Source organism: Catharus ustulatus, chromosome 22 (genome assembly GCF_009819885.2).
Source record: "Catharus ustulatus isolate bCatUst1 chromosome 22, bCatUst1.pri.v2, whole genome shotgun sequence".
Classification (NCBI taxonomy): Eukaryota; Metazoa; Chordata; class Aves; order Passeriformes; family Turdidae; genus Catharus; species Catharus ustulatus.
Genome location: NC_046242.1, coordinates 10,320,872 through 10,340,350, shown reverse-complemented (window position 1 = coordinate 10,340,350; position 19,479 = coordinate 10,320,872). Strand labels below are relative to the sequence as shown.

Genomic DNA, 19,479 nt, shown 5'->3' with positions numbered 1-19,479 from the left:
ATAGGGATGTGGAGATGGAAAAGGATTCCTGGGATCCCACCAGGGTGCCCAGTTCTGTAAGGAGGAATGGAGTTGGAGAGGGGTCACTGGGGTCCAGCTGGGTTATGCAGCTCCATGGGGATTTGGGGTCTGGTCACCATCCCTGGCCACAGCAAGACACCCCCACATGAGGATTTTCCAGTGGTGAGCAGGCAATGGCTCTGGGATCCTCTGGAGCCCTTTGCACCTCAGCCAGAGGCTGAATTAGAGACATCCTGGGATCATTCCTGTCCTCCACCCCTCTGATCTCCCATCCTGCATCTGGCACATGGCTCTGCAGGGTATCTGTCATGGCTGACCCTGTCCCCAGAGCCACTTCTGTCCCCTGGGTACAGGATCCCTCCCTCTGGCTCAGGAACAGGGGCTTTGTGTGGTTCTGGAGTGGCCTGTGCTGCTGTCACTGTCACACCTCCCCTCTGCAACCTGGGCTGGGGTAAGGAGCCACCTCCTTGGGTCACACATGACACCAGGACCTGGTGGCTCCATGGGGAACATCTAGACACCCAAAACCCTGGTGGAGCTCTGAGGTCAGTACCTGTCTGCCTGAATTTCCCCTGTAGCTGGAGCAGGCTGTGGGATATGAGAAAGGGAAGAAGGGCAGCTCCTGTCCCCCCTCGTCCCTGACAGGTGAGGCTGGCCAAATCCAGGCAAGAAAATCCCCTGGGACACAGTTGCCACCTCATTTGCTAGCAGTTTTTGTAAGGTCTACATAAACATGGCATTTATAAAAACAGCCCTGGGAATACAGTTCTGCCATCTGCCCCTCTTTGCCAGCTGGGTGCACATGGGATCCATCCCTGACCCAGCTGCTGGTCTTGAGGAGACACAGGCACCTGGGAGGGGACAGCTGGGGGGTTCTGAAAGCTTCAGCTGCTTCTGATGGGAAAAATGGCTCCTCCTCAGTCCCACTGCCATCCTCCCCTAGCTCCAGCACAGCCCCTTCCCAGTGGGGCTCCAGATGGGGAGGTAAGTGGTGTGTGCTCCTGATTCCCCAGTGCCATCAGGTCCCCAGGCAGGACCAGGGATGGGCAGCATCGACTGATGAGTCCTTTTTGAGGAATTTGGGAGCTGGTGACACGTGATGAGCTGTGGAAAGGTTCAGTCCAAGAAGGGAGGGGGCCTTGTGTGGGCAGGGCTTGGCTGGGACCACCAGGGTTTGTGTGTTTGGATGGCTGTGACACCATCCCCACTGCTGTAACATAGAGCTCATCCTGTGTCCAAACCCCTCCAAGGGGCTGGCACTGCCCAGACTTGGGGAATTTGGACCCTTAAAACCCCCAGGGCCCCCTACTCTGAGCAGAAGCTCCCTGCTCAGAGACAGCCCAAGGATGGGGAGACCCTGGAATGTGGGTTTGGGGAGCTGTGGGACCCTGACATGTGAGTCTAGGGAACTCCCCTGTGTGTGGTTTGGGGAGCTGGAAGACCCTGGCACGTGGGTTTTGTGTTTGGGGGACCCCAGACCATGGGTCTAAGGGCTACTGGCTGCTCTGTAAGACTGCAGCACAGGGAGCCACCCAGGCATAGACAGCCCTTCTGGGCTCACAGCAAGGGAGAGAGGCCAAAAGGCAGGAGTTCCACTGCAGGTTTTCAGGGTCCACCCTGAACACAGATCCCCCCAGCCTACCTCATCCCTGTGCTAGAGCAGATCTTGGGGAGCACTTCAGGGTGCCTGATGTGGCTCATCCTTTCCACAGTGTGAAAAATTAGTTTATTCCCAGCTTGGAGTCTGTTTGACTGCTTTGGAAAGGGGAGAGCAGAACTTCTGCTTGTGCTCTGGTGTTACTACAGTACACGGAGCAGTGATGGAGACAGTAACATGGTACTCCTTCTTGAGGTGAAGAGCAATTTATTCAAGGAAATTATGGTTTTAAATAATAGACATTGAACAAAACAAATTAGAGATGATTCATTGGTCGGAGAAATAACACTCCTTTGTCCCGGACTTTCTCACAGATCCTGCAGGTGTTTATCTTTTGTTATAATTCTCTTATGTTTACATTAGAGAAAGGTCTCTAGCTTGGAAAAAAACCCAGATAAGCCTGAGAAAGTTAGACTGGAAAAATCCTCAAAGATTTTTCCCTGGGCCTGTAACGGCCACACTCTGGTGGCTTTGGGCACCCTGGAATGTGTCACTGGGAGCAGCAGTGAGGTGCTCCACTCCATGCACATGGCATTTTTTGGCCCAGCCACCGCACTGGGAAGGCCCCAAAACAGGACCTACTGCAAGAAAAAGAACTAAAAATAGAGCTTCTCACAGCAGATGCATGTGGCCTCTGGACCTGACCCCAGCCCCCTCCCATGCCTGGCTGACACTCTGTGGTCTCTGTGACCCCAAATCTTTCCCCCCCCGACCCTCCTTTGAGCCCTCGAGAGCAGGGGAAGCCCCAGGCCGTGTCTCGGTGCGGGTGATGCTGGGTGTGAGCAGGGGCAGCCGGCAGCCCCGGGGCAGGCACTGAGTAGGTTAAGCTCCCCACGCCCGCCGGATGCAGCATCCTGGGCTGGGATCTTTCCATCTTGTTTTGCTTTGGAGGAATAAAAGCTTTGGCAGCAGCAAAGCCGCTTCCCAAAATAACTCTGCCTCCCATGGTAATTATAGAGCTCTGGGCCCCGGTAGCAAGTGGAGACTTCCCAGCTGGGCTGGGACCTGGGATCACTGCTGCTGCCGGGCTGAGGGACCCCAGGGTGCCTCAGGGACCTTGGGAACCTCTCCAGCTGTGCCACCCTCCCTGGGTGTCACCATCGCTCCCCTTTGCATCATCTCCCAGTCAGGAATGTGCAGCCCCTGTGTCCCCTCCTGCTCCGAAGCTGATCCCTTCAGCTTTTAATGCTCTGTGTAAAGCCCCCAGCCTCGATGGGCACTGGGCTACCTGAGCAAGGCTGTGGCAAGCGTGTGGCTGCTTCAGACTGTGCTTGCTGGGCAGGCTGAGAATACCTAGGTGATCCTGGCAGTGCCGGGCTGAGAACACCCGGCTCATCCTGGCAGTGCCCTCCCACTCCCGCGGGGCTCAGCGCTGCTCCTTGCAGGGCAGGGAGAGCCCGGGCTGAGCTCCTGGAGCCCCCGAGCCCCTAATCCCCAGTAATCCTGGAAGAAAGCGCTGGCTGTGAGGATTAGGGATGTAAACAGCCACCCTCACCTGCCTGACCTTGCCTGCCCCTACCTGCCCCCTGCCTGGACCCCCCAGCTGGCCAAGATGAGGTGCTGGGAGAGCGAAATCCCTGCCTGGACCCCCCAAATACAGGGTGGAGGTGGCCACCGGTGCTCTCTGAGGCTGTGTTGAGCCTGTGATGGTTATTTATGGGAATAAAGGGAATGTGGAACCATCTGGACACAGCCTGGATCTGTAACATCGGAGGGAAAGAGATTCCAGGCAGTGACAAGGTTGGGGACAAAGCTGAGATGGTCCCTGTGGAGTCATACAGCTTCGATCAGAGCCTCACTGGAGCTGGATCCGTCTTTTCCTCCTGGGGAATTACCACCAGCTTTTTTCATGGGCAGGGAGACTGAGGCAAGGGAGGAGAAGCCCATGAAAAGGATGCGCTGGAAGTGCATGTGACCTCACCTCCCTGGCTTGGAGTGAGTTTAAGGTGGGACAAGGACAGTCCTGAGGAGCAGCTGGGCCGGGAGACTGAAATTTGTGGAGGGCTGAGCTCTGCCAGCTGCTCTCTAAGGGGAGCAGCCACTGCGGCCAAGGCTCCCCCGGCCCCTTTCATGGCCGGAACACGAGCGCCCCGAGCAACCCTGCCCGCGGTGACAGCATCCTCCCTGCCCTCAGGGACACGGGGACACAGCCGCGTGCCACTGCCACTCACATGGGCTCGGGACCGGCGGTGCCATCCCTGAGGTGGGATGGGGGTGGGGACAGTGGCACAGCCAGCCACGTGTCTGGGTCCCTTTGCCAGCCCACCAGCCATGGGCAGGATGGCTCAGCAGCAACCCCAGGAAGGGCTTCGGGAGGGGGAGGCAGGCTGGGATTTTGCAGAGGGACCACTGGGAGGCTGGGATTCGGTGACCCGTGCCCATCGCAGTCGCCAGTCCCTGGCACCCAGCAGGTGGTGTGGGATGTGTGGTGCTGGGGTGTTTTCCCAGTACCTAACACCCCCTAACTGGTGCCAAATGCTTGCAAGAACCAGTGGCTGGTGTGGAGCCCAGTGCCTCCTGTGCAGTACCTGGTACCTGCAGGACAATGCCCGGTGCTGTGGCACTGCCAGGAGGTCACTGTCTGTCATGGAGGCCATTCCCTCACACCTGCACCAGTAACTGGTGCTGGGGCCTCGTACCCACTGCCTGCAACGGGCCCTGCCAATGCACAGCACCCAGCACTGCTGTGCTGCATTCAGTGCCTATGCCCTGTCCCTGGTACTGGTGCTCTGTCCCTGCTGCAGTGGCTTGTTCCTGGTGCTGGTGCCCCAGCGCTGATGCTGGAGCCCTGTGCCTGGTGCTGCTGCCCTGTGCCACCAGTTCCGTGCCACTGTGCAGTTCCAGGTGCCCGGTGAGTGCTGCCAGAGCCAGTGCCTGGTGCACAGTGCTCGGCCCCAGTGCCAGCTGCCAAAGCGAGTGCCCGGGGCCGGTGCCAGGTATTGATGCCTGAGCCGAATGCCAAGGCTGGATGCTGATGCCCAGTGCCCGGTGCTGGTATCCCGTGCATGGTGCCAGTGCCCGATGTGCGGGGTCTAGTCCTGGCGCCTGATGCCCGGTGCCCGATGCTGGTGCCGGGGCCCGGTGTACATTGCTCGGCCCCAGTGCCGACTCCGAGTGCTGGTGCCGCCGTCGGTGCCCGTGTGCAGTGCGCGGTGCTGGGCGCTGTTGCTGTTGCCGGTGCCGGTGCCCGGTGCCGCTGTCGGTGATGCCGAGCGGCCGCCCCGCCCGCCCCCCCGCCCGCTCCGCCCCGGGGCCGCCCCCACCCCCGCCGCTGCTATTTCTGCTAATCCGCGGCGGGGCCCGGCCGTGCCCATCGGCAGCCGCCGCTCCGGGACGGCGCCCGGCGCCGCAGCCATGGTAAGGCCGGCGCGGACATGGGACCAGCCCGGCCCGGACTGCCCTGTACGGCCTCGCACCGTGGCACGGGCCCGCTCCCGCAGCCCGGGCCCGCTCCCGCAGCCCGTTGCCCTCCGTGAAGGTGACGGTGCGCGGGGGCGGAGCGGACCGGGGCCGCCGGTGCCGCAGCGGAGCGCGGGGGGGACACGGGCGGCGGGGCAGCACCTGCCCGGGGGAGGCGGGGAGGCCACGGGCCCCTCACCGGGGCGTCCGGGAGGCCAGCGCTCGGGAGCGTAACCTGCGTGTCTCCCTGTCCTGCGCGCCCCCCAAGGGTGTCCGTGCGTGGGCAGCGGGAGCTGCTCTGGCGTGGGTCCGTGCCGAACATTGGTCCCCAGCTCTTGGCAGGTCCCCGTGCTGCGGCGCTGGTGGCACTGCCAGCCTGGCCGGGCCCTCGGCCGGGACCGTCACACGCATGGAGCCGGCTCTGTACTCACCGGCAAGGTCCGGAGCTGCCGCTGGCATTCCCAGCCCTCGGGAGCTTGTTCTGCATCTCCCGTTCTGCCTCGCTCCTCGGCGGTGGTGGCGGGTCCCCAGAAGCCGTCCGACTGGGCCACCTCTCCGCGGGGCCCTCGGGCAAGGTCCAGGGTGGGTATGAGAGCGGAGGGCTGCGGACGTGGCTCGCGTGGCACTGGGTTGTGGCCGCTAGGACGAGTGGCCTTGGTGGGGTGCGCTGCGGCCGCGCTGCCCCGGCAGCCGCCGTGGGAACCAGCCCGGCACATTCCTCCCGAGCTGGACGCAGTGAAACCAGAGAGGCGGGCGGCTGGCGGAGCGTGTCGCAACGGAGCGCCTTCCCGACAGGCTCCAGACTGTGGCTTTGGGATGCACGCATCAGCCTTGGAAACATCGCGGTGGGGACAGCAGTTACAGCTGGGGACCGGGGGCAGCTGGGCTCCCTCACCCGTGCACGTGGGGTGAGCTGGGGCTGGCGGTGCTCCAGAAGGACACACAGAGGTAGAGCCAGTGTCTCTGTCACCGGTGCCACATCCCTCTGTCCTCAAAGCAGTTCCCAGCTGGCCCGGAGGAGCTGCATGAGCACTGGTCCCCCGGTCTCTGCTCCCGGCTCTGAGTGGGTCCGATCTTGCCACGTGCTGAGATGATGCCTGGTTTCCAGCCTGGACAGGCCTCGCTGTCGTGTCCCAGGTCACAGGGAGCCACTGCTCATGGTCGCATCCTGGGGTCCCCGCTCAGGTGCTCACAGGTCCTTTAAGATGAAGGATTCCCTGCTGGAGAGGGACTGGAGCTGCTGCACCAAGGGCTGTGGCTCTCATTCCCAGTGCTCATCTGCCTGGTGCTGACCCCTGCCCAGAGCAGGGACCCACACCACAGCCTGCCCCACATCCAGCGCCCTGCTCCTCTTGCAGCTGCCGGGAGACTCCGTTTCCCATCGGGAATGTTGCTGATGGGTGGGATGGCAGAGCTGGGGGTACCCTGATTCCCCGGCGGGAGCATCCCTTGCATCCAGAGGCGTGGACGAGCAGGCACGACCCAGGTCCTGTCTCCCTGGGAACGAGCTGGCCTGGTCCTGCCAGCGCTGGGCTTCGCCGAGAGCTTGTCCTGCGTGGGGTTCGTTCCTTTGGGACAGCGTTTGTGCCTGAGATGCTCAGCCATAGTGACACAGTGACTGTGCCGCGGGTGGCATTCTGGGTGTCACCTTTAGAGGGCTTGGGAACGCTTCTGTCAGTCTGGCAGTAGGGACGGCACCTCTCCGGGATGTTCCCTTCCTTTCCCTGCAGGAGCAGGTTGGGAAAACACCTCCCGTGGGAATGTGGTACCCGTAGAACGATGCTCAGGGGCAGCCGGTGGCTTTCCTAGGTCAGGCTCTGCCCGCTGCCCCCGTGTCCCCCCCGCCGCATCCCTCGGGCTGTCACCGCGCGGGGACGGTGCAATGCAGAGTGACAGGCGGGGACGAGGGGGCGTGTGTGGGGCTGCGGAGCCGCAGACAGCCCGGGTGTGAGGTCGGCTTGCACTCAGCCGCGTGTGTAATCTGCTTACGGGGGCACCGGCACAGCCCAGGGCTCTTGCTGCCGTAAATCCCTGCTCCTGCCGGGAGTGCGGGCCGGGACGCTTGGAAAGCGGCCGAGCGAGCCTGGTTCGCGCCTGAGCTGCTCTGATGCATCTCGACACGCATCAAGGTGAATCACCATTCCTGGTGACCCCGAAGTGACAGCTGGGGAACCCTGATTGCCACCGACGGCTTCTCCTGGGGCACTGTTAACCCTTCACTTCCCAGGGATGAGCCGGGAAAGCCGAGGCAGGAATGCTGGGAGCTTCTGCCTGGGATGTCTGTGGTGGGCAGCGTCCCTACTTCTCCCAGTCGAGGGCTGGGTCCTTCCCAGCCAGGCCCAGTTCGAGCAAAAGCTTGGAGTCACCTGGGAAAGCTTTAATTGTCAGGTGCAAAAGTGTGGGAAAATTGGATTTCTGACCTCAAAGAGGCTGTGGGGTCTTGCTGGGGAATGCTCCAGGTGGGCAGCAGGAGTGGACATGGTGTGCATTGGGATGGAGGGGCATTTTGTCCCGGGACAGAGGGAGTTTATCCCAGAATGGAGGGGGTCCTTGCTCTGGGACAGAGGCGTTTCCAAGGACTGAGTGTCCTCCTGGGCTGTAGCCAATCTGTGTGTTCAGCCCAGGGGTGCTGGTGATGATGGTGGTGGTCCTGTAGCCCCCTCTGGACGTCCCTTGGCCAATGATGGATGGTCCTTGAAATCTCCACAGCCGGGCAGGAGCTGGGTTTGGCTCTACCCTGGGGTCCCTCTCCCCTCCCCGTGCCCTTCGCAGGGGCCGTGCCTGGCTCCTGGGTGCTGCGGGCACCCGGCGCGAGCCTGCCCAGGGTGGAGTTATGCTAATGCTGCTTCCCAGCCCTCGGCGCAGCCGGTGCCACTCGGCATCTTCTGCTGGCCACGGGCGACACCGGCTGTGCCATGGCCACCTGCCCCGAGCTGCAGCCTGGACAAGAGGTACGGTGGCAGCGCCCGTCCCCGGCGGGGCGAGAGAGGGGGCAGAGGGAGTGGGGGGCACGGACCACCCCGGTTCTGCGGGAAGGTGCCACAGCTGGTCCTCCTGGGATAGCCCTGCCGAGGACCGCGCTTGCTGCAGGACCCCCAAGAATGCGGCGCAAACCTCGGTGCCGCGGCGCTGCCGAGGTCACCGGCTTCACCGGGGGTGGGAAACTCGAGCGAGTCCCAAAGGGCTGTGGCGCCCCGAGAGATGAAGCGGCAGCAGGGCTGGAAGTGCTCGCCGCTGGTGGCGGCATCACCTCCCATCCCCGAGTGTCCCCGGCAGGGATGTGCTGTGCTGGGGGCTGGCGTTGAGGCTCCCCAGGTCAAGGGTGATGAGGAAGAGGATGCTGCGGTCACGCAGACCCGCCGAGCACTCGGGACCCGCTGGGTCAGAAGGGAGCACGGGGGTCCCGCAGCCCTGCCATGGGGCCACCTACTGCCCCCAGCCTGGCCCCGTGGTCCCCGGGCTGTGGCCGCGGGGGCAGCGGGGCCAGGCGTGCGAGCGCTCAGCCCCGCAGCGCCGTGACCTTGTTTCCAGCCCGCTAATTCCGCGCTTCTCGCCTTGCCGCCGGCACCGCGGCCCGCCCCGCCAGCGAGCGGGGACACGGCGGAGGCGAGGACACGGAACCCCGGGAGGGAACTCGCCTCGAGACCCGCTCTGTGGGGGCACTGACCCCCAACTGGGACCTGCAGGGTCACGGGCTCCCCTGGCCCCTGCGTGCCTCTGGTTTGGGGTCTCGCTGCCCGAGCGGCCGGGGTCGCCTGGCAGCTGCCTTGGGACCTTGGGGACATCGGTGCCTGCTGGCAGCAGGGCTTGGTCCCACGGGAGCCGCTGCCGGACGTGCCCTTGGGAACGCGTCTCCTCCCGCCATCGCTTGTAAACAGGATGTGGAGCCATCCCAATCCCGGCGTTCCCGTTCCACATCCCAGCCCCGCCATCCCACGGGGCAGCAGTTCGGGGGGCTGTGCCAGTCCCCCGCCAGTCCCTGCCGAGCGCTGCTGCCCACGCACGCTCCGGGACGGGCAGAGCCAGGGGAAGGAGCTGTCGGGGTCCTGGTCATGTCTCTCGGCCGAGTCGCCTGCCCTGGCTGGCTCCTGGGCCCCTTGTGCTGACACCTTGTGACCGGGCAGCGGGCGGGGGGCACGGGCACCAGGGGACCTCTGGCCCCCCCCCGCCTTCCCCTGGCTGCCTTCCCGCTCGGGTCACCCCTCAACTGCTCTCCGTCTCTTGGTGTCTCTGCTTTCTCCCGGCCCCCTCGCTGTCCTCCTGGAAGGCCATGGGACACCGGGGGGTCCTGGCTGCCCCGGAAGACCACAAGGAGCGGCGGGGTGCCCAGGGGGAAGGTGCCCACCCCTGTCCCCCGGACTGCCAGGAGCTGGCTGCCGTCCCCACGCCGCAAGTCGTAAGCACCCGAAGTGCACGGGACCACTGTCCCCACTGCCATCCCCGTGGCTGTCCCCGTGGCTGTCCCCAGGGTGGTGACGGGTCCCTTGGGGTGGCCGTGTCCCGTCTCTCCTCCTATCCCTGCCACCTTTAGGCTGCATGTACCCGGCTGCTGCAGATTGGGGTTTGTGAGGCTGAGCTGGGTGGTGCCATCTCGGGCTGGCACTGCCGCCACCAGTGTCACCTCCTCCCTTGATTCCCAGATAAAGCGTTTCCTGAAGGAGGACTCGGACGAGGCTGAGCTGACCCAGTTCCTGCGGGATTGCCCACCAGCTGACAGCTCCAGGAAGGTGGAGGTCCCGGAGAGCCGGCGGGAGCCTGGCCTCCCCTTGGGCAGCTTGGCCAGAATCCCCCCAGACGAAGCCAGTGACGAGAGGGACGCCAGGATCTTCTCCCGCTCTCGGCCCTTGGATTCCCAACAGCACATCGCTGCTCCCCCACCCCCCAGCCCCAACCGCCCGCGGAGCCCCTGGGGGCAGCTGGACCCCTACGACTCCTCCGAGGTGCAGGATGTGTCCATGGGGAAGGCGCGGGGGGGCACATGGGATGAGGGGCTGCGGGATGGAGGATGTTCCCATCTTGTGAACACAAAGACTTTGAGCAGGCATGGCCTCATCCCCTGGAACTCCAAACCTGGGAATCCTTTTGTGAGCTGGGGGGGATGGGGAGATGGGGGTGCAGGGGGCGGCTTTCCAGGGTAGGAAGTGGGCTGATGGTGACCGTGTCCGAAGTCCCCTTTGCCCTCTGCAGGATGACAAGGAGTACGTGGGCTTTGCCACACTGCCCAACCAGGTGCATCGCAAGTCGGTGAAGAAGGGCTTCGACTTCACCCTCATGGTGGCAGGTACAGGGGTCCAGCCAGCCTGGGGGTGCTGACCCCATGCTGGATCCCAAACAGCCTGGTGTGGGGAGGGGAGCATTCTGCCTGCAACCCCTCATCTTTGTCCTTCTTTCTCAGGGGAATCTGGACTGGGCAAATCCACCCTGGTCAACAGCCTCTTCCTGACGGACATGTACAGGGACCGCAAGTTGCTCAACGCTGAAGGTCAGGGGGGACAGTCATGGCCCAGAGGGGTGTCCTGGGTGACGTGGGCAGTGGCAAAGACCAGGGATGCTCCTGGGGTCTGCAGCCCCTCTCCCTGTCCAGCCATGCTCCTCTGAAATGACATGTGCTATGTTGCCAGCTGCCCACTGGCACTGGGGACCACTCTGAGGCAGTGGGGACCCCCCTGCACAGGATGGGGACCCCCCTGCACAGGATGGGGACTCCCTATGGGGCCTTTATTTCCACAGGGAAAACAAGCCCTGGCTTGTTGGTGATTGGCTGGAGCCACAGCATTTCAGGGAGGCTGGGGACAGTCAGGACCTGGGGCACAGTGCCAGTTCATCTGCAGCCAGTTTTTGAATCAAAATGGCCCAAACTTGCCCAAATCCCCAGGAGTTCGAGGGGTTTGTTTGATTTGTTTCCATTGCTTGGAGTGAAAGCCAGAACACACAATGCAGCAGGAGAATCCTTGGGGATGCAGGGACATGAAGGGTCCTAGGGTGAAAGGGTACATGCAGTCTGGAGCTGTGGGATCACCTGAAATGCTCCTGCAGCAAGGCCCAGCCCCAGCAGACCCTGTGCTGCCTGAGCTGGGGTCCTGGGGTGGCAGCGGCACATCCACCAAGGGATGGGTGCACATCCATGGGGATGTGGGGACCACAGTATGGAGCATCCCCTCCTGGGCCGGAGCAAGGTGTATGCTGGGACTGATCCAGATGGGTCACCCAGCCCCCAGGGTGGGGGATGACACCTGGCGGTCACCACATGTCCCTGTGTCACCTCCACCCTCCCTGGTGTCCCTCCTGGTGGCGTGTCCCTCCCCACAGAGCGCATCACGCAGACGGTGGAGATCACCAAGCACGTTGTGGACATCGAGGAGAAGGGGGTCAAGCTGCGCCTGACCATCGTGGACACGCCGGGCTTTGGGGACGCCGTCAACAACACCGAGTGGTGAGTGCCACGGGCTGGGGACTGTCCCCACGGAGGATACCCCAGGGTGGATGGGATGGTGAGTGCCATGGGGGGGGACTGTCCCCAGGGTGGGTGGGATGCTGAGTGCCATCAGTGGGGGTCTCCCGAGGGTGGACACCCCGTGGTGGGTGGGATCCCCATTGTTCCTAAGCTGGGCTTAGGTGCTGAGCCATGAGAGATACTGAGCTGGGGGTCCACAGAGAGCGGGGGGGAGTCCCACAGAGGACTCGGTGTCCCTGCAGCTGGAAGCCGGTGGCCGACTACATCGACCAGCAGTTTGAGCAGTATTTCCGTGACGAAAGTGGCCTCAACCGGAAAAACATCCAGGACAACCGAGTGCACTGCTGCATCTACTTCATCTCGCCCTTCGGCCATGGGTATGGGCAGCCCTGCCATGCTACCAGGGGACTGGGCTGGGCAGGGGCTTGCTGGGATGAGGCTCACCAGGCTCCCTCCGCAGGCTCCGGCCCCTGGACGTGGAATTCATGAAAGCTCTGCACCAGCGCGTGAACATCGTGCCTGTGCTGGCCAAGGCTGACACTCTGACCCCTGCTGAGGTGGAACGCATGAAGAACAAGGTGAGGGGGCGTGGGCTGGCTGGGAGCTGTCCCAGCAGGTCCCTGGGCATGGGGGTGCCCTGAGGTCTCCATCCATCTCCTACCTGGAGCATTTTCCAAGCTCAAAGCACTGTAGAGGACCGTGTTGCCCCCATGGCCACCAAGGACACACCTGCCCAGGGCTCAGCTAGGGGTTGGAAGGACTGGGGGGTGTCCATGACATGTGGTCTGATGGGAACAGGCTTTTGGGGGACATTGGCTCTCTGTGGTGCTTCTCACACCCTCCCAAGGCCAGAGCCCTGCCCTCAGGTGGCTGTTTGCCTCCAGATCCGGGAGGAGATTGACCACTATGGTATCCGTATCTACCAATTCCCTGAGTGCGACTCGGACGAGGATGAGGAGTTCAAGCTGCAGGACCAGGCACTGAAGGTGGGTCTGGCTCCTCCAGCTCCATCACTGGAGGGGCAGAGCCCTGTGACCGGGAGAACGCGTCACTCTGGGGTACCTGCAGGACTCCTTGGGGCCACACAAAGTCTCCAGCATGGAGGGGCTGGCACACATCTCACTACCCAGACAATGTCACCAAGATCCCACAGGTGATACCTGCAGCTTAGTGGGATGGGGCTTGGCTGGAGAAACCCATGCCACGACCTCTGCTGTCCCACTTGGGCTCTCCACAGCTGTGACTTTGGGATATCTTGGCAAATGGGTGCTGGGCACAGTCGAGGAGGGCATGTGGAGGGATGTGGGTCCTGGCAGGTGGGGGTCATGGCAGGGCAGCGCTCACCCCCCACGCCCTTGCAGGAGAGCATCCCCTTCGCTGTCATCGGCAGCAACACGGTGGTGGAGGCCAAGGGCCGGCGCGTCCGCGGGCGCCTCTACCCCTGGGGCATCGTGGAAGGTAATGCTGGGCTGGCCCCTGCCCTTTGGGGACAGGGACACGGCGGGCCCGTCGCAGCCCGGGGTTGGCGACAGGCGGGGCCGTGGTCCCTGACCCCGCCTCGCCCGCAGTGGAGAACCCGTCCCACTGCGACTTCGTGAAGCTGCGGACGATGCTGGTGAGGACGCACATGCAGGACCTGAAGGACGTGACGCGGGAGACGCACTACGAGAACTACCGCACGCAGTGCATCCAGAGCATGACCCGCATGGTGGTCAAGGAGCGGAACCGCAAGTACGGGGCGGGGCTGGGCCGGGGGCTCCTGCTTTGGGGTGACCCCACCCCGTGCGAGTGGCGGTGTCGGCGAGTCAGGGCTGTGCGTGGGTCCGTGCCGGGGAGCCCCGGCCCTGCGCCTTGGAGCCCCAGTGTGGTGAGGGGCCCCTCCCGTGTCCCTGGGCTGGCAGTTCCTTGAGGGTGGGGGATGTTTCGGCAGTGAGGGCGCCCTGCATCCCCGGAGGCTGGGTCTGTCTTACCTGGGATACTCCAGCAGTGGGGGCACCCTGTGTCCCCGGTGTGACTGGGGGGATTCTTTGGTAGCGAGGGGGACCCTGCACTTCCCCAGAGCTGGGGCTGGTTTGAGGGGCGTGTTCCAGCACAGAGGGAGATCCCTTGTGTCCACAGGGCTGGGGGCCAGGGGTGTGCTCTGGCAGCAAGGGGGACCCTGTGTCCCCTCCGGGCTGGGTGTGTCTCGGGGGATGCTTCAGCACTGAGGCGGATCCTGGGGCTGGGTGTGGGGGGATGCTCCAACGGGGAGGGGACCCTTGCATCCCTACAGGCTCCAGCACCAGAGCAGGAGCCCAACATAAGCTGGTGCTGGGGCTCTGCTCGCTGATCAGCCGAATTCATGGCACCCACATCCGCTTTAGCCACCCCGAGGTGCTGAGGGAGCCCCCCAAGCAGGGTCCCCGGTGGGACCCTCCAGCCAGGGGTCAGAGCAGTGTGGGAGCGAATGGAAGCTCTGTGGGTCCCGGGGGGCTGGAGCCGTGCTATGGGGGCCTGGCAGTGGCTGTAGGCACCTCTCCAGGCACCTCTAAGTGTCTCTCCTCTGTGCCCCGGGGCAGGAGCCATCCCTCCGTGCTGAGGCTGTGCTGCGGGGACTGTTCCGCCGACTGAGCCGGGACTGGCCGGGCCGCGCTGGGCCCCGCCCTGCTCTCCCTGCCGTCCCCTGCCATCCCCCGGCCCCTCTATAAAGTGCTTGTTGGTACCCAACGCTGTCTTGGTCCTTCTGTGCCCATACAAGGGCCAAGCAGCCGCCCTCGGGGCGAGCCGGCCCTGTGGCCACCCGTTTGTGTCCCACTCAAGCTGCCCTTGGGGTGCCAAGGGACGCTGTGTGCTGGTGGTGTCACCCTGGCTCACTCAGGTTTGGGGGATGTGTCACTACTTGGTGGCACTGAGCCCCCGAGGCTGCCCAAGGAAAGGGTGTCCCCATGGTGCTGCCCTCCCAGGGATGCGATTTTGGGGTGCTGAGAGCCTGTGCTGCCCACCCCATTGCTGGTGCCTGGCTCCAGCCTCGTGTCACTGCCAGGGCTGGTGGGAGCTCCCCGTGCTCCCCATGGCGAGAGCTGAGACAACGGCAGCACCTTCCAAAGCGGCTCCCAAGGCCCAGCCCCCGGCACAGGGCACCCTGTGGGGCAGGGCTGGCCCGTCCTGCCGTGTCCATCACCCCTGTGCCCAGGGGGTCCGTGCTGGTGGTGGCACGTGGCAGCACGCATGACCCTGCCAGCTGCTGTTGGTGTCCTGGCCTTGTCACCAGCTGAGGTGGCACGTGGCACCAACAGGAATGGGTGGGAGAGCTGGTCCCTCCCAGTGCTGTAGGCATGGGAGAAGCCATCGACCGCACTGGGCCTGGTCCTGCTCGGTGGCGCGGCCTCAGGGGGATGCTCGTGGCTTTCTCCAGCAGGAATGGGCTTGAATGGGGGCAGAGGCTCTGGAAAAGGTTGTGGAGTGTCTCTGGGGCTGGCAGGGCAGTGTAGGACCTACAGAGCCTAGCCTGAGGCCAGGGGACAGCGGGGAGATGCCAAGGTTTTGATGTTTTAAAGCAGCAGGGAAAATACTGGCTTAGGAGAGCTCAACCCCAGTGGGATTCTCCCGAAAATGGGAGGGTGTGGAGGAAGTCCCTGGGTCCTCCCTTGGTTGGTGTGTGGCAGGTTGGGGGTGCTGAGGTTTGGGGGGTGGCTGGAACTGCTCACATCTCCCTTGCCTGGAAAATGCCACTCTGATGGTGGCCATGGGGCTTTGCTGGGGACCTGCAGGGGTTGTGGCATCCATGGGGGAATGTCCCTGGCAGGGCTGGGGCAGCAGCCTCACCTCCTCTCTCTGCCCACAGCAAGCTGACCCGGGAGAGTGGGACAGACTTCCCCATCCCTGTGATCCCCCCGGTGCCGGACGTGGAGACGGAGAAGCTCATCCGGGAGAAGGATGAGGAGGTGAGTGTGGGGTGGCCTGAGCCCCCAAACCCCTGCCCCCTTTCCCTCCAGCCCCAGAGCTGGCACAGGAGCCACCCTCCCTGCAGCATCCCAGTGGCTGCTGCTGCAACCAGCAGGGTCTGGAGGTGCATCCAAAGGTTCCCTCCTCCCCAGCTCTTGGCGACCCCAATTTGTTTGGGATGCTCAGCTCGAGCCCTGTGTGCACGGGAGCTGCGTGGCCGGGGCTTGGCACCATCTCCGACCCCGCCTCTGCTCCCTTCCAGCTGCGGCGGATGCAGGAGATGCTCCAGAAGATCCAGAAGCAGATGAAGGACTCGCACTAGCCCATCCCTCCTCGTCCTCCTCCTCGTCCTCCTCCTCCTCGTCCTCCTCCTGGCCCCGGATCAGAAATGTTTACATCACGCTCCACGTGCCCGGCCCTCTGCCAGACTCGGTACCAACACCCACCCACCACCTTAAGCTGCGGCACCGCCTTATCCAACCGCCCAGCGCCTGCAGGGACACGAGGGGACAGCGAGGGGACAGCGAGGGGACAGCGAGGGACAGGGCACCCAACCCGGGGTCCCCTGCCCTGCTCCCCCCTGCTCACTGGGGACAGCTTGGTCCCACAAGCTTTGGTTTCTCATTTCTCCCAGCTTTGGGGAGGGCCCTGGCCAGCCTTGTCCCCACAGCGTGTCCCTTGTCCCCATGTCACCCCGGGCTCCCTGCTTACAATCTTTATGCTCAGCTTGGCCCTGGCTTAAGGGAAGAGGAAAGAGGAACACTGGTGCCAGCTCCCCAAAGGCCGCAGCTGCCCTGCTGTGGGGGACAGGGCTGTTCCCCTTAGCTGGCATGGAGGAACAGGAGTTCCTGGGGACTGCAGGGGACAGAGGGGATGGAGGGACAGTCACCATCCTGCTCCATGCCAGCATCATGCTGCACTTGTCAGTGTCCAGCCCTGTGCCCTCACCTTGTCCCCACTGAGTGACAGCAAGGCTGTGGCATGAGGAGCACTGGGGAATCGATGACTCCAGGGAAAATCCCTTGAACCCCAAATCGGAGGCTGGGCACCCCCAGCCCGCTGTGACGTTTGCCTTGTAAAGCAATAATGAGTGTCCTGTGCCCGTGGCACCTCTCACCCCATGGCAACAACACCACTCTGGCTGGAATTTTGGCCCCTGCTGCCACTTGCTTGTCTGTGGTGTCTCTGTGTGCCCAGGATGTCCCTGTCCCTGCTGCTTCTTGGCACAGCAGCCCTGTGTATTCTCCAAGGATATCTCCATCCATGTTGCTTCCCAGCAAAGCACTGCTGCATGTCCCCATGTCCCCCATGGTGTCCCCATGTTCCCCACCATGTCCTGGTTAGTGATGCTACCCTACAGAGCACTGCAGCTTGTCCCCCCAGACTGTCCCCATCTGCATTGCTTTTCCACAGAGCTATGTTGCATCCCTGTGTCACCCCAGGATGTCCCCAGCCATGTCTCCACCCTGCAGGGCCCTGTGTAGTGTCCCTGTGTTCCCAAGGATGTCCCCAGCTGTGTTGCTCCCTGCACAGCCCCACTGTATCCCCAGGGTGAGCCTTGGCCACCTCTCACAGCGTCCATGGGGAGATGGATCCCAACCCCCTCCTGGGTATGGGGGAGCCCACAGGGTATGGTGAGGATGCAGGCAGGACTGGGAGCAGTGGGATCACTGGGAACAATGGGAGCAGTGGATTGTCATGATCCACCCCACCTGAGTGGGGGTCATGATGGTTCATTTGATCCCAGGGTGCAAAAGACAAACGGGAAGGAGACTAAAGTTTTATTCAGCAGGAGGCAACAATGCCGTTTACTGAGTGCCAACAACTTAGCTTATAATAGAGGAGAGAAAAGGGAAATGAAGTAAAAGGGGAGAGGGAGAGAGTGAGAAAGGATGGGGGGAATAGCTACCAACAGATGGGACGTCGTCCTTGAGTTGTCCATCGATAGACGCGTCTTCCATCCGGGGGGAGAAAGAGATTTCAGAAAGTCACTTTTTATAGTCCTTCTCCAAGGCGAGTGGCCTCTGGCCAAAAGGTGGGGAGATTTATGGACTATTGTGTGTGGGGATTGTTGCCCCAAGAAACAGGTGCAGGACAGAACACTACAGCCAGTACCCTGCTCGAGAGCAGCGTGCCATGGAAGCAGCACTGGCAAGCACACTGTTCACAGTCCCTTGGCAAGCATCCACCTTGGCCAGGCTGGCAACTCCTGTCCAGAGCGAATGGTGGGGTCCTGGGGTCTCAGGGTCTCAGGGTCTGATGATGGTTGTGAGGCAGATCAGGGAAACATTGGACTGACCCTTCCATAGGAGCAGTGGGGTCAGTGGGAGCAGTGGGATCACTGGGAGCTGTCTGGCCTGGGGATGTGTCCTGTCCCCATCAGGGCCCCCCGAGTCAGGGTCCCCCAGGTGGGGTGTGGCTGGCGGGGGCTGTGCCCAGCCAGGGTTTGGGGTGGGGGCTGCAGGGTGCCAGGGCAGCACCCGGCTGTGCCCCCCATGTCCCTGTGCCAGCAGGGGCTCCCATGGCTCCTGTGGGCAGGGCCCCCCCAGGCAGGGCCCTGCAGGGAATACTTAGCGCTTTCCTTTTTTTAATCTTGCTATTTTCTTACGGAAGTTCCTCCCCTGGCATGACGGTCCTAGAGGCATTTATTAACAGATCAGAGAGTATAGGTTTATAAATTCTTATAGAGTAGTGGAAATATTTTTATCCCTCCACAACTGTTCTCAATAAATACAGCTGACCCAGCTTGTCTGCAACTCCGTGTAGCTTCCGCGGAACAGGGGCATCCCCCATCCCTGGGCATCCCCTGGCCCTGGTCATCCCCCATCCCTGGGCATCCCCCATCCCTGGGCACCCCCCATCCCTGGGCATCCCCCATCCCTGGGCATCCCACAGCCCTGGGCATCCCCCATCTCTGGGCATCCCCCATCTCTGGGCATGCCCCATCCCTGGGCACTCATGTTCTGAGGCTGGTGGTGGCCTGCCTAGTGGCCTCTTGATCCCAGGTCTTGTTCCCTTGGAAAAGGCTCAGAATGGATATTGGGGGGTTTGTGCTGCACTCACAGCTTGGGGTGTGGTGGAAGAGCCCCTTGGGATCCAGCTCTGGGATGAGAGGGCACAAGGAGGGGTCTGCCCCTCTCACATGCTTTGGGGTGCTGGGTGCTGCTGGTGTGGGGCTGGGATGGAAGTGGTGAGGGCAGAGCCTGAGCCAGGGATGGAATTGTCCTCCATGCCCCTGGGGACCCCTGTATCCCTCCTGGGGGGGTCCCTGCCAGGAGACACCACCAGTACCTGTGCCCAGTGACTCCAGTTTGAGTCCCCCTGGAGCTGCTGGGGAGGAGGAGCAGGAGGGGTGGGCAGAGCAGCACAGGGATGGATGAGCTACATTTCCAGCTGCCTCCCAGTGGGCATCAGTCACCTGTACCCCATTATCCCAACCTGCACCCCAATATCCCATCCCTGCCCCTGCATCCCCTCCCTCTCCTCCCCACAGAGCCCTTGGGCTGATCCAACCCCGCTGAGTGCAGGGGCAGGGACCTGGGGCAGGGCCATCCCCAGGGCCAGCATAGACTGCGAAGGGGTGGGTGGAGGGATGGAGGGATAGATGGATGATGGAGGGATGGATGGAGGGATGGAGGGAGGGATGGATGGATGATGGAGGGAGGGATAGATGGATGATGGAGGGAGGGATGGAGGGATGGATGGATGGATGGATGGATGATGGATGGATGATGGAAGGAAGGATGGATGGAGGGATGGCACCCTGTGGAGCAGAACTGAGGGTTCTGATGTGTGACAAACAGGATGTGACTTGGCCATGGGCACTGGCAACCCAGAAAACCAAGTATCTCCTGGGATCATCCCAGCAGGGTGGGCAGCAGAGGAGGGAGGGTGTGATCCCCCTCTGCTCTGCTCTCCTGCTGTGCTCATCCGAGCACAGACATGGAGCTGGTAGAGCAGGCCCAGGGGAGGCCACCAAAATGGTCCAAGGTGATCCATGGTCTCTGCTGTGGAGGAAAGCTGC

General features: G+C 62.8%; 1 protein-coding gene across 3 annotated transcripts; it reads left to right on the top strand.

Moving 5' to 3' along the window:
* The first annotated feature begins 4,968 nt into the window (after nucleotides 1-4,968).
* On the top strand, nucleotides 4,969-18,199 carry SEPTIN4 (septin 4). Of its 3 annotated transcripts, XM_033078514.2 has the most exons (13): nucleotides 5,568-8,028; nucleotides 9,345-9,473; nucleotides 9,718-10,017; nucleotides 10,265-10,358; nucleotides 10,473-10,559; nucleotides 11,387-11,510; nucleotides 11,774-11,908; nucleotides 11,992-12,109; nucleotides 12,416-12,517; nucleotides 12,893-12,989; nucleotides 13,100-13,262; nucleotides 15,355-15,454; nucleotides 15,718-18,199. In XM_033078514.2, the coding sequence occupies exons 1-13, from the start codon at nucleotides 7,993-7,995 to the stop codon at nucleotides 15,775-15,777; spliced, it is 1,545 nt and encodes a 514-aa protein (XP_032934405.1). In that variant the 5' UTR covers nucleotides 5,568-7,992; the 3' UTR covers nucleotides 15,778-18,199. The 3 variants fall into 3 exon arrangements, with proteins under 3 accessions (XP_032934407.1, XP_032934405.1, XP_032934406.1); XM_033078516.2 differs by lacking the exons at nucleotides 5,568-8,028; nucleotides 9,345-9,473 and adding an exon at nucleotides 4,969-5,035; XM_033078515.2 differs by lacking the exon at nucleotides 9,345-9,473.
* The last annotated feature ends 1,280 nt before the right edge of the window (nucleotides 18,200-19,479 follow it).